This window comes from Anolis carolinensis, chromosome 1 (assembly GCF_035594765.1).
Source record: "Anolis carolinensis isolate JA03-04 chromosome 1, rAnoCar3.1.pri, whole genome shotgun sequence".
In the NCBI taxonomy this organism is placed as follows: Eukaryota; Metazoa; Chordata; class Lepidosauria; order Squamata; family Dactyloidae; genus Anolis; species Anolis carolinensis.
Window position 1 is genome coordinate 160,178,359 of NC_085841.1, and position 16,059 is coordinate 160,194,417.

General features: G+C 38.1%; 1 protein-coding gene across 2 annotated transcripts in view; it reads left to right on the top strand.

Annotated features, from left to right (window-relative positions):
- plcb1 (phospholipase C beta 1) overlaps positions 1-16,059 on the top strand; it is a 650,154-nt gene that overhangs the window by 448,377 nt on the left and 185,718 nt on the right. For both annotated transcript variants that reach the window (XM_062969114.1, XM_062969113.1), the window contains exon 9: positions 964-1,130. In XM_062969114.1, coding sequence (XP_062825184.1) covers positions 964-1,130 — 167 coding nt within the window. The remainder of the gene's footprint in view (positions 1-963; positions 1,131-16,059) is intronic.

Below are 16,059 nucleotides of genomic sequence, written 5' to 3' on the forward strand. Positions count from 1 at the left end.
CATCACCTGATATTTGTTTGTAGTCTCCCATTCGAATACTAACCAGGGCTGACCCTACTTAGCCTCTAAGATCAGACAGTATCTGGTGCTGTTAGGTTATTTAGGCTCTCTATTTCTCCCCCCCCTCTCTCTCTCTCTCTCTCTCTCTATATATATATATATATATATATATATACAGTAGAGTCTCACTTATCCAACATTCGCTTATCCAACGTTCTGGATTATCCAATGCATTTTGTAGTCAATGTTTTCAATATATCATGATATTTTGGTGCTAAATTCATAAATACAGTAATTAAAACATAACATTACTATGTATTGAACTTCTTTTTCTGTCAAATTTGTTGTATAACATGATGTTTTGGTGCTTAATTTGTAAAATCATAACCTAATTTGATGTTTAATAGGCTTTTCCTTAATCCCTCCTTATTATCCAACATATTCGCTTATCCAACATTCTGTCGGCCCATTTATGTTGGATAAGTGAGACTCTATCCATCCATCCATCCATCCATCCATCCATCCATCCATCCATAGGTCCCATTTTTCTCAGAAATAACTATGTTAATTATATTATTTTACAAAGTATCTTCATACAAATTGAATTATTTAAACACCAACAGCAAAGCTTGTATATGTCACAAATACCTTACACATCCCACCTCCATTCTAGCTCAAAGCCTAGAAGCAGAAAAGGGACAATATTTGCTATGCCAGAATTCTTTCCTTTTTGCCTTCATAGACAGCATGGTGGCAGGGGGCTTGAACATAGGTGGACATTTTCTTCCCAATCAGTTGATGACATGGTTCATGTGGACTTCAGCTCAAGCCACACTGCTTTCTAAAGATTTCCAAACGTGATTTCCTGTGTAATATAGGGAAATAGAAATAGTTGTAGTGGAAAGAAAAACAATATATATAATCATATTTCTGTTCTCATCCCTATCTGAATTATTTTTGTAGCGGTGCCAAGACCAGGCCATATCTTACTGTTGACCAGATGATGGAATTTATAAACCTGAAGCAACGAGACCCACGATTAAATGAGATTCTTTATCCACCACTGAAGCAGGAACAAGTTCAGCAGCTGATTGAAAAATATGAACCCAATAACGCTTTGGCGAAGAAAGGTCAGTAATTTTCATTATTTTCAGTATTCTGTTTCTGATTTCAACAAATGAACAAATTACTGTGGAGACATACAAAATGGAGTACAGACTGCCTCCAGCTTAATCACATTTCCAATTGGCTACCTTAAGATCTGACAGCCTTGAAGCAGAGAAAATTTAAATATATTTTTTGGAACTTGCACCAAGGGGTCTGGGTTAGTTTTGATGTTTTTTCATTTCACAGGAAATATAATTTGAAACATTGAAATGTGATCACTTGCAGAACAATTACTTTTCTTAAATTTGAAATCTGTGAAATAGAGGAGAAAGACTGTTGTAATACAACCTCCTGTTGCTCAGCTGGAGCTCTTTTTTTATGGGGGGGGGGGGGTTGATAATGCTTATTGGTGGCAAAAGTACAACTTTCTGTCTGCTGATAAGATATGTATGCAAAGAGGTCTTTAGAATGAATAAATGTGCATTTTGTCATATTCAGCAAAAATGCAGTTTGATTTTTTTTTTAAAAAAAACATGGTGCTAGCATATGGGACTTTCTTCTTAAATATACTCCTCAGTACATTCAGGCAAGTATTACAATGCCTAGAGTCTTCACATAACATTTTACTTATGCAAACCTTTCCTTATGTTCAATTATTTGATGAGCATCCCAGCTCTTTAATGCATAAGGGACAAAAATATTGATTTGTAGTAAAAAAAAATACTTTGATGTTGAGTTAGTGATATAGAAAATATCACAGATTTACTGTTCCATTGGAAAATTGGCTGAATGGCTTCATTTTGGAGCCAGATGAAAATTAGATATGTAGTTTTGTTTTCTTCCTCTGTGTCTTTATATTCCCTGTAGTTTTCTGTCATGCTGCTTGAAAAATTATCTTTCATTAAAATCTCAAATACATTTTTGTAAGTTATATGGTAATCATGTGATTTTGTAAAAACCTGCAAACCCCCTCCAATTCAACAAGAATGATACAATAAGTATCAAAAGTATTGTGCTTTCCCCACTTCCCCCGTTTGTTTTTTTGTTTCTGAACAAACATGGCTACCTTTTGGAGACATCTTTTTTTGTTGGAGGGAGCAGTTGTCATCATGATGGAACTATTACTAATTGCTATTAGGCATGTGCATGGAATCGGAGTGGTTGGTTCCCTTCAGCCAATCTGGCTTGTTCGCCTTGGCCGGCAGTCTCAGCTGCCACATTTTTCATCAGTTATGGGACCAATGGCAGTCGATCATGGCTCCTCCTCCCCTATTTGGCACCATGCTGTGCAGAGAGGCTGCTGTGTGCTACTCACATGAGGTTTCTAATCAGAATAGAAGAACACAGTGATGTGTATTACTAACCCCATTCTTCAAACCCGACTCCCTTGAAAGGAAGATAGGAAAGGGTCCCAGGAGGGGTGCTTTCTTAACCCCGTTCTTCAAACCCAGGTTCCCTTGAAAGGAAGATAGGAAAGGGTCCCAGGAAGGATGTTTCCTTAATCCCTTGCCATAAATCCAGATTTCCTTGACAAACTGAAGGGAAAGCATCCCAGAGAGGGTGTTATCTGAAACCCTGCTGCTGTTCTTGGAGAAGTTTACAGGGTGGGGCCAGTGGGGGGGGGGATACCTTTTAGGGAATCTTTTTAAAGAGATTTTATATCTAAAAGAAAGGAAATTCCTAAAAATCAGAGGATAGCTTAAACATTAAGAAACTTGGCGGGCTAACAGTGGTAGATGTGTCCTCAAAGTGTGGTTATTTTCATCCTGATAGTCCTAAAATGACTGGAAGGGGAGCCTGCAGAGCCCCCCTCTCATTGCCGCCAATGAGCTGGATCTACCTGTATTTTCCGGCTGCAGAAAAAAATGGCTTTCCGACTACCCGCCCATTTTTGGAAGGTGCATAAAAATGGATACGGATGTCTATCAGAATCCAGTAAGCAGAAACAGATCATGATTCAGCTGAAATGCAGAAGCCTAGTTGCTATTACTGGAAAAGGGCTTAGCTGAGAGTATATATAAGGCTGTCATATCAACTGATCTGATTTTATGCAGATTTTAGCTATGCCACTAGGTGCCTGCTTACCCTATCAGCTTGCTCTGATGCTTAACTTTTGTAAAATTTTGTAAAAGAAAGTAAGTTTCTAGACCTTCTAGAAGCCAAGATATGAGGCAACATGTGCAGGCTCTATTTCCAAAACTGCTTTGGAAGAACCTTTAAGTGATTTTAATTAATGATTAAAGTCACAGCTAGACTAAGGCCCCTTCCACACAGCTGTATACATTCCCACATTATCTGCTTTGAACTGGTTTATATGACAGTGTGGACTCAGCTAACCCAGTTCAAAGTAGATATTGTGGATTACCTGCCGTGATATTCTGGGTTAGATGACTGTGTGGAAGGGCCCACAGAGATTAAAAAGAAACCATCCATCTGGAAAGGCAGATGTCTGGTTTATTATTATTGTTTTTAAGGAATAATAATGAAAAAACATATAGCAAGTTCCTATATTTGGAGAAAAGATGGGATAAAAATTAAGTAAGTAAGCAAATAATAGTAAAGAAGGGATTGCTGCCCATGGAAAAAAATTGTGCAATTCAAAATTTTACTATAGGCATGATTGGACAACACAAGCACACTATTTATCTTTCCCCACCAAAAAGAATTAATGCATCAAAAGTTCATCCTCTTTCTCAGTCCTTATTTCATGTCCCTAAGAAGGATATTTCCATTATTGACATTCAAAACATTAAAAAGGCATTTTTGATTTAAAAAAAGAACCCTCACTATTATACTGAAATTAAGATTGGAGCAGTACTAGTCTTGTAGTGTATTCCACCAGAGCCATTCCCACATGTTGCTCTTGGTGATGCTGCTGTTGATAGAGAGCAGTAGATTGGAACCCTGCAGCATGGTCCATTGTTTTCAAAAAAATCCTGGTGTATTTCATTACAGAAAAGTATCTATCTAATGTGTGGTGATAGCAATAGGAATGAGGGCATGACTGGGATGACTAGCTTCTAGAAAAATTGAGAGACTCTTACAGGTTTTAAAGGGAAGGGGTTTATTCCCCTACTTAATATTGTTTCTACAATCCACTTCATGGTTCACCTCATCTCAATTTGTGTGTGTGTTGTTTTTTTTTAATGCAAAAGAGTTTGAGTCACAAACTTGCTACAAAAAGTCTTAAAATAATTCCATGGAATTTAGTATCATGAAAAGCCAGGCAAGACTGCATTGTCTAAAGTGGCAACCACTCTGCTACCCTGCATGCTTGCCAGCTCTACCCCAACTACCCTACGCTTTCTTCTCCTCCTTCTCTTCCTCTTCCTGTTTATTATGTTTATTTATACCCCGCTTTTTCTTCCTCCCACGGCCCCCCCAAAAATCTGGCCAATGCCCAAGATAGTGAGGTGGCTGCCTCTGGTGGTGAAATTTCAAATTACATTGCTGTCTTTTCTTTCCTGGAGGTGCTCTGTTTTTATTGACCCTTTCCATCTCTTCCTTCTCCCATCACCTTCTCTTGTGTTTTCCTCTTTTCCCTCTCTATTCTACTGCATCTCCTTCCTTTATACCTTTACAGCTGTCTTCATGCTTCCCACCTTCTCTTTCTTTTTTGCCCTCTGCTTGCCTCACTTTCCACCATTGCTTCCCTGCCCTACGTGAATCATTGGCTGCCCAAAATGTTGATACTATTTCAGATGTCAGGGAAGCAAGCTCCTGTGCAAAGGATGAGGGCTTTACTTGCTTTGTGCACCCAATGCCACTTTGAAGATGGTAGAGCTGGTGCACATTGTAAAGAATGGAGGGACAACAGCAGTGTGAGGCGAGGCTTACCAATAAAGAGTACCCCCATAGTCAGAATGGAAAGAGGCATCAAAGTTCTCCATAGCTCACATAATGCTAACAGAAAGGTGATAGAAGGTATCTGTCTGGAAGTGTGGAGGTAGGTATATACAACTATAAAGAATAAGGCACGAGTATTGAAAAGGTAAGCAGAATTATAGATAATGTTAACTGAGTGGCATTCCTAATGCAGTTTATCAGTTATGCTGGGGGCTGAGGTGGGAAAAGAGACATTGAACAACATTAAAAATCAAATTGAGTTTATTTAGATACAGTGTGACATAAACAATTGTCTCTGGAAGATACCAATAGAACAAAGCTCACTTGGTGATCTTGGATAAATGCCCTCTTTTAACTAAGCACAAGCCAGTTTCATTGGATGGTTGTAATGATCAAATGAATCAGTGTGCCACCTTATTCTCATTAATATGTCAGCCATTATATTGCCTTCAACTATAGTAATTGCTCATATTATTTGTTAAAATCCCCTATTATTGATTTAATACTGATTGGAGAAGACAACTCCTTAGTATGAAGTGGGGTTTCTACAAATCTTAAAAAGAGTCATAGCTTTCCAAACCCAAAATACTGGCAGGAAGATACTGAAAAATAGAATCCGTTCCCCCACCCCCCACAAAAAACAGCAGCAGCAGCAACAACAACTAACTTTCTTAAGATCTGGCTATTTGAATACGCCTGATTAAAAAACCAAAAGATTTTGAGCCTTTAGTTACTGCTTCTGTTCTCCGCTTTTGCCATGCAGCACAATTGTCTGCATTCTAGCAATTTGTTTCACATTTTCTTGAGTGAATGCTTTTATCACATGTTTTATTTTTTATTTAACTAAAATTGACTTATCTTTAAATGACCTAAGTTGTTGCAATGGATTGTTTTGTTTTGTTTTTGGAGGGAATAGCAGATGCATGATAAATGCAAACCATCAATGATGTACCTCCTAGGATAAAAAGCAATTATGGCTCTGTCACTTCTGATTCAGCAACTTCAAAGAGATCGTACATACCTTCAGGTTGTGGTGTATGTTGTGCAAAATACTTGAATATAGATAGTATAACACATTCAGCTTTCCCTCCTGCTCACTTTCTGATTTCTCTTGGAGCAGCATTTACTGTTTCAAATCTGGTCCATACTTTTAAAGAGAAGGAAGGGAAAAGTTTAGTGAGGATATATAGTGGCCATTCGTTGCACATTCTGATTACAGTAGAGTCTCACTTATCCAACATAAACGGGCCGGCAGAATGTTGGATAAGCAAATATGTTGGATAATAAGGAGGCATTAAGGAAAAGCCTATTAAACATCAAATTAGGTTATGTTTTTACAAATGAAGCACCAAAACATCATGCTAGACAACGAATTTGGCAGAAAAAGTAGTTCAATACGCAGTAATGCTATGTAGTAATTACTGTATTTATGAATTTAGCACCAAAATATCACGATATATTGAAAACATTGACTACAAAAATGAGTTGGATAATCCAGAACGTTGGATAAGCGAGTGTTGGATAAGTGAGACTCTACTGTATTTACTAGCATTTGAGAAAGACACTAAGGACACCAACAGATTCCTTAAGGCACGATGCCCCTCAACCTTTTCTCATTTCATGCCCAAATCAGAGCTTGTGGGCTGGAGTGCCCAGTTCTGATGGCATCTGCAGGAATTCTGGGATTCCTATTGGTGCTCATTGGCAGGACATGTCTTAAAAGTTCAGACTAAAATCAAGAGTGAATCCACTACCACACTGAAAACAAAGCAATTGCCTGCCACTGAGCAAATTCATCATCGTAGGCAATTCCATGTGGTCGAGTATGAATGTCTTCCAAGGGTAGAGTCTTGGAGATGGGTCCATAAATGACTGTAGAGACCTATTTTGGATCCACATGGTCTTTTACAATGAGAACATAGATTTCCAGTTGGAAAGTGGTCCCAACAATGGTTTGTTTGACACACCTTCCTCTTGGCATGTTTCTCCCTTTCACCCTTTTTTCTTACCTCTTCGAAGTCAATAGCTCTGTTGGTAACAGCTGACTACCAGTTAGAATGCTCAAGGGCAATGGCTTCCCAGTTCTTGATGTTTACCACACTGAGAACAAAGCAGTTGCCTGCCACTGGGTAGATCAAAGATACAGCAAATTAAAGATGCATTCAGGAACAAAAGGGCGCTAGAATATGGTATACCCCCTTAGCCATGTAAATGCCTTAAAGGAAAGCCAAGAAAAGTGGGAGGAACTAGAAAGAGCAGAAGGGTGAGCAAGGTAGTAATGTAAGAAGCCAAAGGAGAGAAAAGGTAATATGTGAAAGCACGCTGGGGGAAATGGCTATCTCTAGGTCTGGCTACCCAAGTGGTGTTTGGTTTACCCTATAATTATACCTCAAACCCCAAAGTAAACACTCTTGAAGCTAGTTAAAGATAACCAAAAATACTTTTATTGAACACAGGAAACAGTACTTTTACTGTATTAGAAATAATATGAGGTAAAATCACTGAAATTATACAGAAATAAAACTATATGGATAGAGAATAAAGGCTATAAAGACTATAAAGGATAAGCACACAAGCTATGAGGAAACTGTAAGGTAAGGACTATAGGGTATGTACAAGGCTATGATAAGCACTATCTATGACTCTGAGGTAAACTATAAGGTGATAAGCTATAAGGTAAGTACTATCTATAATAACTATGAGGTGGTAAGTACAAGGTGAACTTTGCTATCTTTGAGGTAAATACGTGATTTATGTTGCCTGTTTGAATTTGCCAGGTCAAAGAACCCAGACCAAATTCTAAGACCTATCTCTAAGAGGTTTTTCTCTGGAATGCCAAATGGAGGGGGAAAGCCTCTAGAGCCTAGCTCACAGGCTGAACCAACTCATACAAACCTAAAGGGGAGTCCCAAGCTCCACCCCCAAAACAAGAGCCAATGGAACATTCCACCCAAGAACAGCAAAACAGGAAATAAGCAGGGGATAGGAACCCAGTAAGACAGCACATAATAGAAAGGAGAAAAGAAACAGAGGTTGAGAAAGTGATGAAGGAAAGCGAATAAGAGACAAAATAGAAGATGATAAGGATGTGGTATAAGAGGCAACACAAGAGAGAAGATGCCAGAATTAAGTGTCACTGTCCTCGCCACTTCCAACTAGCCATAGAACGTATGAGCTCCTGGCCATCAAGGGTGTCCTGTTTTGACAGCAACAAAGATGTCTCCATGATCAGGAAATAATAATAATAATAATAATAATAATAATAATAATAATAATAATAATAAAAACTTTATTTATATATTGCTCTATCTCCGCAAAGGGACTCAGAGTAGTTGTGGAGATCAGACCCTTCTTTTTTTTTTTTCTGGCTATGTGGATTCCTTTACTGATGCCACATGGAGCTCTGTGGCTACCTAGGAGCAGCTACAGCAACATTGAAAGTGAGGTGATGATCGAGTGAGGCTGACACAGTCTTGGGCCAGCTGGACCACGAGGACACTAATTTGCCATTACGATCACAGTGGGTTTGGGATATGGGTAGCCACATGTAGGGCCCAGATTTACTGACCAGTGTACACCAGTCCTGTATTTGAAGAATTAAATATGTGGCATATCATGGGCTCAAAAGAAATTTAACTCAATGACCTTTCTGCATTCTAATCCCGTTAGGAAGGATAAAGGAAGGGGTTAGTGCTCTACTCCCTATGAATTGGGGCAAGGACTTCAATGTTCATTAAACAAAAAAGAAATGAAAAGATGAAATTGTACAGGACCATTCAGAACCTGGTTAGTACAGGAGAAACCTAGTGCACTGGCACAATTGTGGTTAAAATAAACTGTTCCAATATAAGTACCATAGATAATTTTTTTGCCAATCCTCCTCCCTCTTGTGTCATGTCATCTGGTAGGAGGGGTTACATTGATTTCATTACAATTGAATACATAACTGATTGTGAGAATGTAGTTCATACTTTCAGCACTGTATTATTTCTCACAACTGCTATTGGATCAAAGTTACCTCTGAACATAAATAGCACCTGAATCTTCTTTTCCTGCATTAAATGCTGAAGTTTTCCCACATTTTGGTAGCCCTGTTTTAAATTTGTTTCTTGAAGAGCACAAAAATGCTTGTCAAAAGCTTGCTCTGTAGAATTTGATGGGCCTGTCTCCTAGACAACCGACCATACTGGCAGAAGGAGCACAAAACAGGGGAGGCCCTGCTTTTTCACTTTGAAGACACCTTAATAATGCAGTACTATTTTAAATATAGCATCTGGCATTAACCACATCCCTCATAAGTCAGGCTTTGTTCTAACTAGGGCACCAAAAGAAGGGGAGCACATTTTACTAGACAGCTGGGAAGGGAAACTTGGTGTTTTCTCATCACAGTTTGTTGGATTTTTATCAGAAGAGCTAGAGGATGAAAGCTAGCAGAAGGAGAGAGTTGACTGGACAGCCTTTATAGACTCTTCCAGTTGTAAGATTCGATGTTCCTGCAATTTTATGACTTTTATATTGATATGTTAGGCATATGATATTATAAGGGATTGAAATGATGGGTTTGTCCCACCAAATAAGACTTCCATCTCTCTCCTTTATAAAATGTTTACTCAATCCCCAAATTTCAAGCATTGTGATGACTTAAAGCTTCAGCTTAGCTTTTAGAGTACAGTTGAGACATCTCAAGAAAAGGGGCAAGAAGAGTGAATCAAGGGAATGCAAATGCAATCAATATAAGAGTTCTAGCTATGAGTGATTTTCAATATCCCATTCTCTGCAACACAAGAAATTTGGAAACTAAAATAAATGTTTTTTCATGTTCAGAGTTTATATGGGGGGACAGTGCCCCTTCTCCAAATATCTACAGTACCAGATATACCTAAGGAACAGCTCTTCCCCATAAGGCAGGATTAAGGAATATGTAGCTTTCTATCTGCTGGGTTGCAATTTACACTGACTGTCAGCAATGGCTGTGCCAGCTATGGCTGTTAGGAGTTCCAGTTCAGTAAGTTCTATTGTAAGCACTTCCATGGTGATGTTCTCATACTCAGTTGCTCCCTTTTGAGCCATAAGTATATGCTACAGATGAAACTCACCAAACAAATTACCATATGCACTGGTGTAAATGTGATGTGAATAAAATGTTCCTTGTATTATCATGCTCCTCGGTTGTTCCTTCTTCAACTTGCATTGTTTCCACAATAGACTTGTTTTTGTTTAAACCACTATAATAGTTGTCCTTTGTTGAATTTTTATGGAGTACCCAGAGTACATTTTTATGGCCCACTTATGAGAACAACAGAGCATTGTCTTGTTTTCCCAAGGCTTTTTCTTCTTCCAAAAACGTATTTGTGATTTTTTAAGAGTATGGGTCCTAAATTGCACTACCCTGATTAGTATGGCAAAGGGCAATATTATGGGTACCTCTGGCAGCTGCCTAAGTATGATATCAGTGTTCGGCAGGAATACTGTTCAAAGTTGTATTAGGGAAAAGAAAGTTATGTTACACAGTGCTGTTTTTCTTACTTTTCAATAGAGGAAGGGAAAGTGTGTATATGAAGTAGAAGCTCTTTCTAAATAGGTCATTTGATCCATCCTCTTTATACTGGTGTATATGTGCATTTTAATGATATATCTTTTAATCTGGTTTTATATTTTTATCATTTAATCTCATCTTAATATTTGTATTCTGTATGGATTTTAATGATAATTTTCATTTATTGTAAGGAGATAATAATAATAATAATAATAATAATAATAATAATAATAATAATAGCAGCAACAACAACAAGAAGAAGAATAGCAACATCATGTAAACTATCAATAAAACAAGGAGAAATCTAATTTCTCGAAGTCCACTGCAAAACTCAGCCTTGTATAACATTAGGAATATTAATCTAGGAAGATTGTATAATAACACCACAATGCAAATAAGGTAAAATAATTTAAAAGTTATTTGATTCAATTTGATTATATTGATCCCCTTTTCTCTAGCATTCAATTGTTTGTGGTAGATGTCCCCCGTAATGAGGTTTAATTATAAGCTTTACCAAAGTTATTGTGTTTTTTCTAATGAGAAATACACTCAACTGTTTACTTAGCAATTCTTTTCCAGCCAACAGATGATGAAAGAAGCACTTCCTTTTTTTAATTAAATGGATCAGGATGATAAATTCAAAATATAAAATAAAGTTAGATATGGGCTGAAAAAGAGCTAGAGATGTTGTGGATGAAGTGCCACAACAGTCAAATCCAGCAGTATTAGATGATGGAATTCATTCACTTTTTTCTGATTGTACTTTGAAAGGGTTTTGGATTAAAGGTGTAGTTTGCAATTCTGTTGTCAGTAAGATGGATGGTTCCTGAGAGATGTTGTCTGTTCCTCCCAAATATATAATTACCTCTCTCCAGGAAGTAGGTAGGTCACAGAGAAAAAGAACAAAATAAGCTGGTGTTTCTCATTTAGCATTTCTTGCATAGTTGCTTCTATCTCTATTCCTGTGTATCTCTTTATATGTCTGTCTATCTGTCTGTCTGTCTGTCTGTATTCATATATGTATGCATATGCATGGGCAGACCTATGAAGAGGAGAAAAATGAGCAATGAATGTTGCAATAAGGGCACACTCCTTAGAAAAGACTAGGAATGTAAAGAACACTTGCAGTTTTTCTCATTAACATTAAAGAAGAGTGTTATGACACACTGGCTATTCAGTGGCTAAATTGGTCAAGCACTATGAGGTGTGTACTTTATTTTAGTTTTGATTTTTTGTTACTAATCTGTGCAGGGCATGGGCCACTCCCCTTGTTGGCCATATGAGGCTAGACACAAAGGGCAGTAAGAGACAAGAAATAGTCAATTCCCATTAGCAACAGGAAAGTAACCTCTCTTGACATCTGGATTTCAACAAAATACAGATGTTATTTTCTATTGCTAGATGTGAGTTGATATTTCATTAGCTTTTATTACTCTTTGTCCCTGGTCCCCAAATACCATATAAGGCCAGTTGCCCTTGCTTGCATGGAAATCCCTCAATGCCATTATAACTAACAACATCTCACACAAAAAGCCGACATGTGACTCTGGCATCATCATCTTTTTTCTGTATGATTTTTAACAACTTTGTATGATGGTCATAGAAAAATGTGCAAAACATCAGGGGGAGAACAGGCAGAAAACTTCTGAACTTCTTTGTTGTTGCTTGCCTACTTATTAATTAGGGAGAGTAAATTAAATAAAAAGTTGAATAGTAATAAGATTGAGTTGGATGAATCCATCTAAGCAGGGTCCTCAAACTAATGCCCGTGGGCCAGATGCAGTTCTCTAAGTTCATTTACCTCTAAGACTTAGGTTCACCCAATGTTTGAAATGACTTAAAGGCACACAACAATAATATTTCTAATTAACTTGACTATCTCATCAGCTAAAGCAGGTCCACATATCCCACTGAAATACTAGTAAGTTTATGTTGGTTAAAATTGTTCATCATTTTAAATACTGTTCTTTCATATTTTTTTGCACTACAAATAAGATATGTGCAGTGTACATAGGACTTCATTCATTTTTTTCATACTATAGTCTGCCTACCCAACAGACTGAGTGGCCGTGAACTGGCCCTCTGCTTAAAAAGTGTAAGGGCCCCTTCATCAAAGTAATTACATCATAAAGGGTTTCCATGTTCATTTGTCACAGTGCTGTCTAAAACATTTGTAATATTGATTGGCCAACACTTATGTTCACAAGTCCCTTGTTCCTACATGCACACACTTGCCTGAAGTCACTACATATTTTTGCATGCCAATCTCATAGTAGGCAACTATAAGGCAATGTTAAAACTAAATTTCCAGTTCCTTTCGGATGAGTTTTAGGTAATAAAATAGCTAACAGTGGGTTAGCTGTATTAGTTTGTGGGATTTCACCAGGAAACAAAGTTTTGCCGGAGCAGCGGGGAAACAATAATTTTTGATTGATTCAGCAGAGAGTTGAAGCCCAAGGGGGAAGTAATGATTTTCTGTTTGTCACAATACGTTCTTAAGCCCAGTGAAGTAAATTTAGGAAGCCTAGGGAGGTTTCTTCCAATAGAAGGAAATTTGTGGTAACAAAGAATGCATTTTTTGTTTCTGGAGATCCTAATATTCCAACATAATACTTCCCCCACTTTTTATAACTTGAAATATATGCCCTGTTAGCAGAACATGCTTTTCATTTCATATGTAGCAAAAAAATTAGATTTCGTTTGACCTCTCTGATTCAACCACTGAAGTGTTTTTTACACACACACACACACACACACAATCACTTTTTCTTATTTTAGTTTCTTAGCATAGAAAAGTTGGATGGTAATTACGATTAACTTTTGTGTGTGTGTGTGTGTGTGTGTGTGTGTGTGTGTGTGTGTGTAATGTACATAATTAGGACAACAACAAAACCACTGGACCAAATGCCACCAAATTTGGCCACAATACACCAACACATCCAAGATATATCCTTCACTCACCCCCCTCCCAAAAAAAAACAACAACAACAATTGGCCTATATCTATTTTTCACTTTTCCCAGCTTCCTTTTTGGCCGGAATGGTATGCTCGCCTTTTCCCTTCACTCTCTGCACTTGCCCTGAGGGGAGCGCCTGTGTTTATAGCTGACAGGGGAGCAGGTAGAGAGAGAGCCAGCTGCCAGGGTTGGTCTTCTTGAATGGGCTTCCCTCCTTCCTCACACACACAGTTCTCCCCCTGACTGCCAGTCAGAAGGGTAGGCCTTGCTGCCTTTAGGCCCTGCCCCCTTCGTGTCATAGCAACCCCCTCAGCCACAGTGGTGCCCAGGGGACAGTCAGGGTTCACTTAGGCCTCTTCCACACTGCCTATAAAATACAGATTATCTGATTTCAACTGGATTATATGGTAGTGTAGACTCAAGGTCCTTCCACACAGCTATATAACCCAGAATGCCAAGGCACATGATCCACAGTATCTGTTTTGAACTGGATTATCTTGAATCCACACTGCCACATAATCCAGTTCAGTGTGAATTTTATACAGCTGTGTAGAAGGGGCCTCATATAATCCAGTTCTAAGCAGACAATATACAATTATAAATATAATATATAATAATTACTCTGATATAATAATACAGTACAATATAATCTCCAAAATCAGGGCAGTAAATAAATCACAACACTTGGAAAACAGGGAAATTCCATAAAGGAAACAACCAGAACCAGCTAACACCTCCCAACAAAGGATTCTCCCAGGGAGAAAGCCGCCAGGCTTTGAAGCTGCAAGGCCATTAAATGCTACTCAAGGTGACCAACTACAGAATTCATACTTGCTACACTGAGACTATTCATTGCTATTCAATCTGGCCAACCAAGGATTCCACAAGGTAGAAAGCAGCCAGGCTTGCAAGCAGCAAAGCTATTCAGTACTATTCAACCTGGCTAACCAAGATTTCCCCTAGATAGAAACCCCCCAGGCTTTGAAGCTACGAGGCTACTTTGTCCCATTCAACCTGTCTTATCAAGGATGCCCTATGTAGAAAGCGGCCAGGTTTTTAAGCTCAAAGACTATTCAGTGCAATTCAAGCTGGCCAAACAAGGATTCCCCTACAAAGGAAGTAGTCAGGCTTCAAAGCAGCTCTTTGATTGAGGATGCTACTCCAGCTCACCAAACAAGGATTTCCCTAGGTATAACACAGCCAGACATTGAAGCTGCGAGGCTATTCAGTGCAGTTTAACCAGACCAACAAAGGATTATCCTTGGTAGAAAGCAGCCAGGCTTTGAAGCAGCTATACTACTCTGTACTATTGAAGCTGACCAACCAAAGATTCCCCTAGCTAGCAAGCAGACAGGCTTTGAAGCAGCGAGGCTATTCATTGCAATTCTAGCAGCCCAAAAAACCATTCCCCTAGAACATAAGTACCCAGCTTTCCAAGCACAAGCCTATTCCATTGTATTCCAGCTCACTAAACAAGGATTCCCGTAAGAAGACAATGGCCAGGCTTTGAGGCTGCAAGGCTATTCACTGCTATTCCATCTGGCTAACGAAGGATTCCCATAAGCCACAGCAACACGTGGCTGGGCACAGTTAGTGTGTGTGTGTATATATATATATATGTGTGTGTGTGTGTGTGTGTGTGTGTGTGTGTGTGTATATATATATATTATAATTTGAATTAATTGCTTTAGTAAAGAGCTAGAGAACCCAAGGACCTCTACTATTATTCTGATTTTGAATCTATCTGTCAATTTTCATTTCTTAAAAGCCATGTTCTCTATCTTTAAATAAGGAGCTATGGTGCATGTTGCCCAAAATATGGGTGTTCTTCTTAATATAGCTTATATGCAATGTTACAATGTTTGCTAATTCTTGACATCCATATAATTTCAGAACATCAGAGCAATCAGTCATCAGCCAAGTTGTGCAACACAGCATGCCACTCATTCTTCTCCATTAGAAATGAACCAAAAATAAATTGCAGATAGAAAGCAAAAATAGCTGTAGATCCTTAAATTTAAAATGATATTTTCTGTTTCTGTATTGATTATGGTTAGGTGTCATCACATTGGCTCTGACTTATGATGAACTCATGAATGAGAGACCTCCAAGGCATCCTTTGGAGGTCTTGCAAACTCAGGAGTGGCTTCCTCAACTGAATCTATCCATTTGTAATAGTGTCTTCCCCTTTTCATATTGTGTTCCACTTTGCCAATCATTATAATCTTTGTAATAAGACATGTTATCTCTTAGTATGTCCAAGGTACAATATCCCCAGTTTAAAGTTATGCAAAGCCTTATGGTATTTTTTTCTTAATGTCCAACTGTATTTATATTTATTAGTCTTCCTTAATATAATTTTTGACATGGTTTTCAGTGGTGCTAAATGAAGTTGTCTTTCATATAGTTTTCTATGATTATGACACTTGTATCATTGCTTCAAAGGAGTGGTTGCTATAAAACTGGTAATAGAATCAGGACAAGACTATTTCAAAATAAATAAGATTATATCCAATATAGTTTTGACTCTCCAGTCTTCTTCAGCCATTGATTTTTTTCCCCTCACATAACTAGAGCAACTGAAACAAACCACTGTAAATGATACACTTGATAC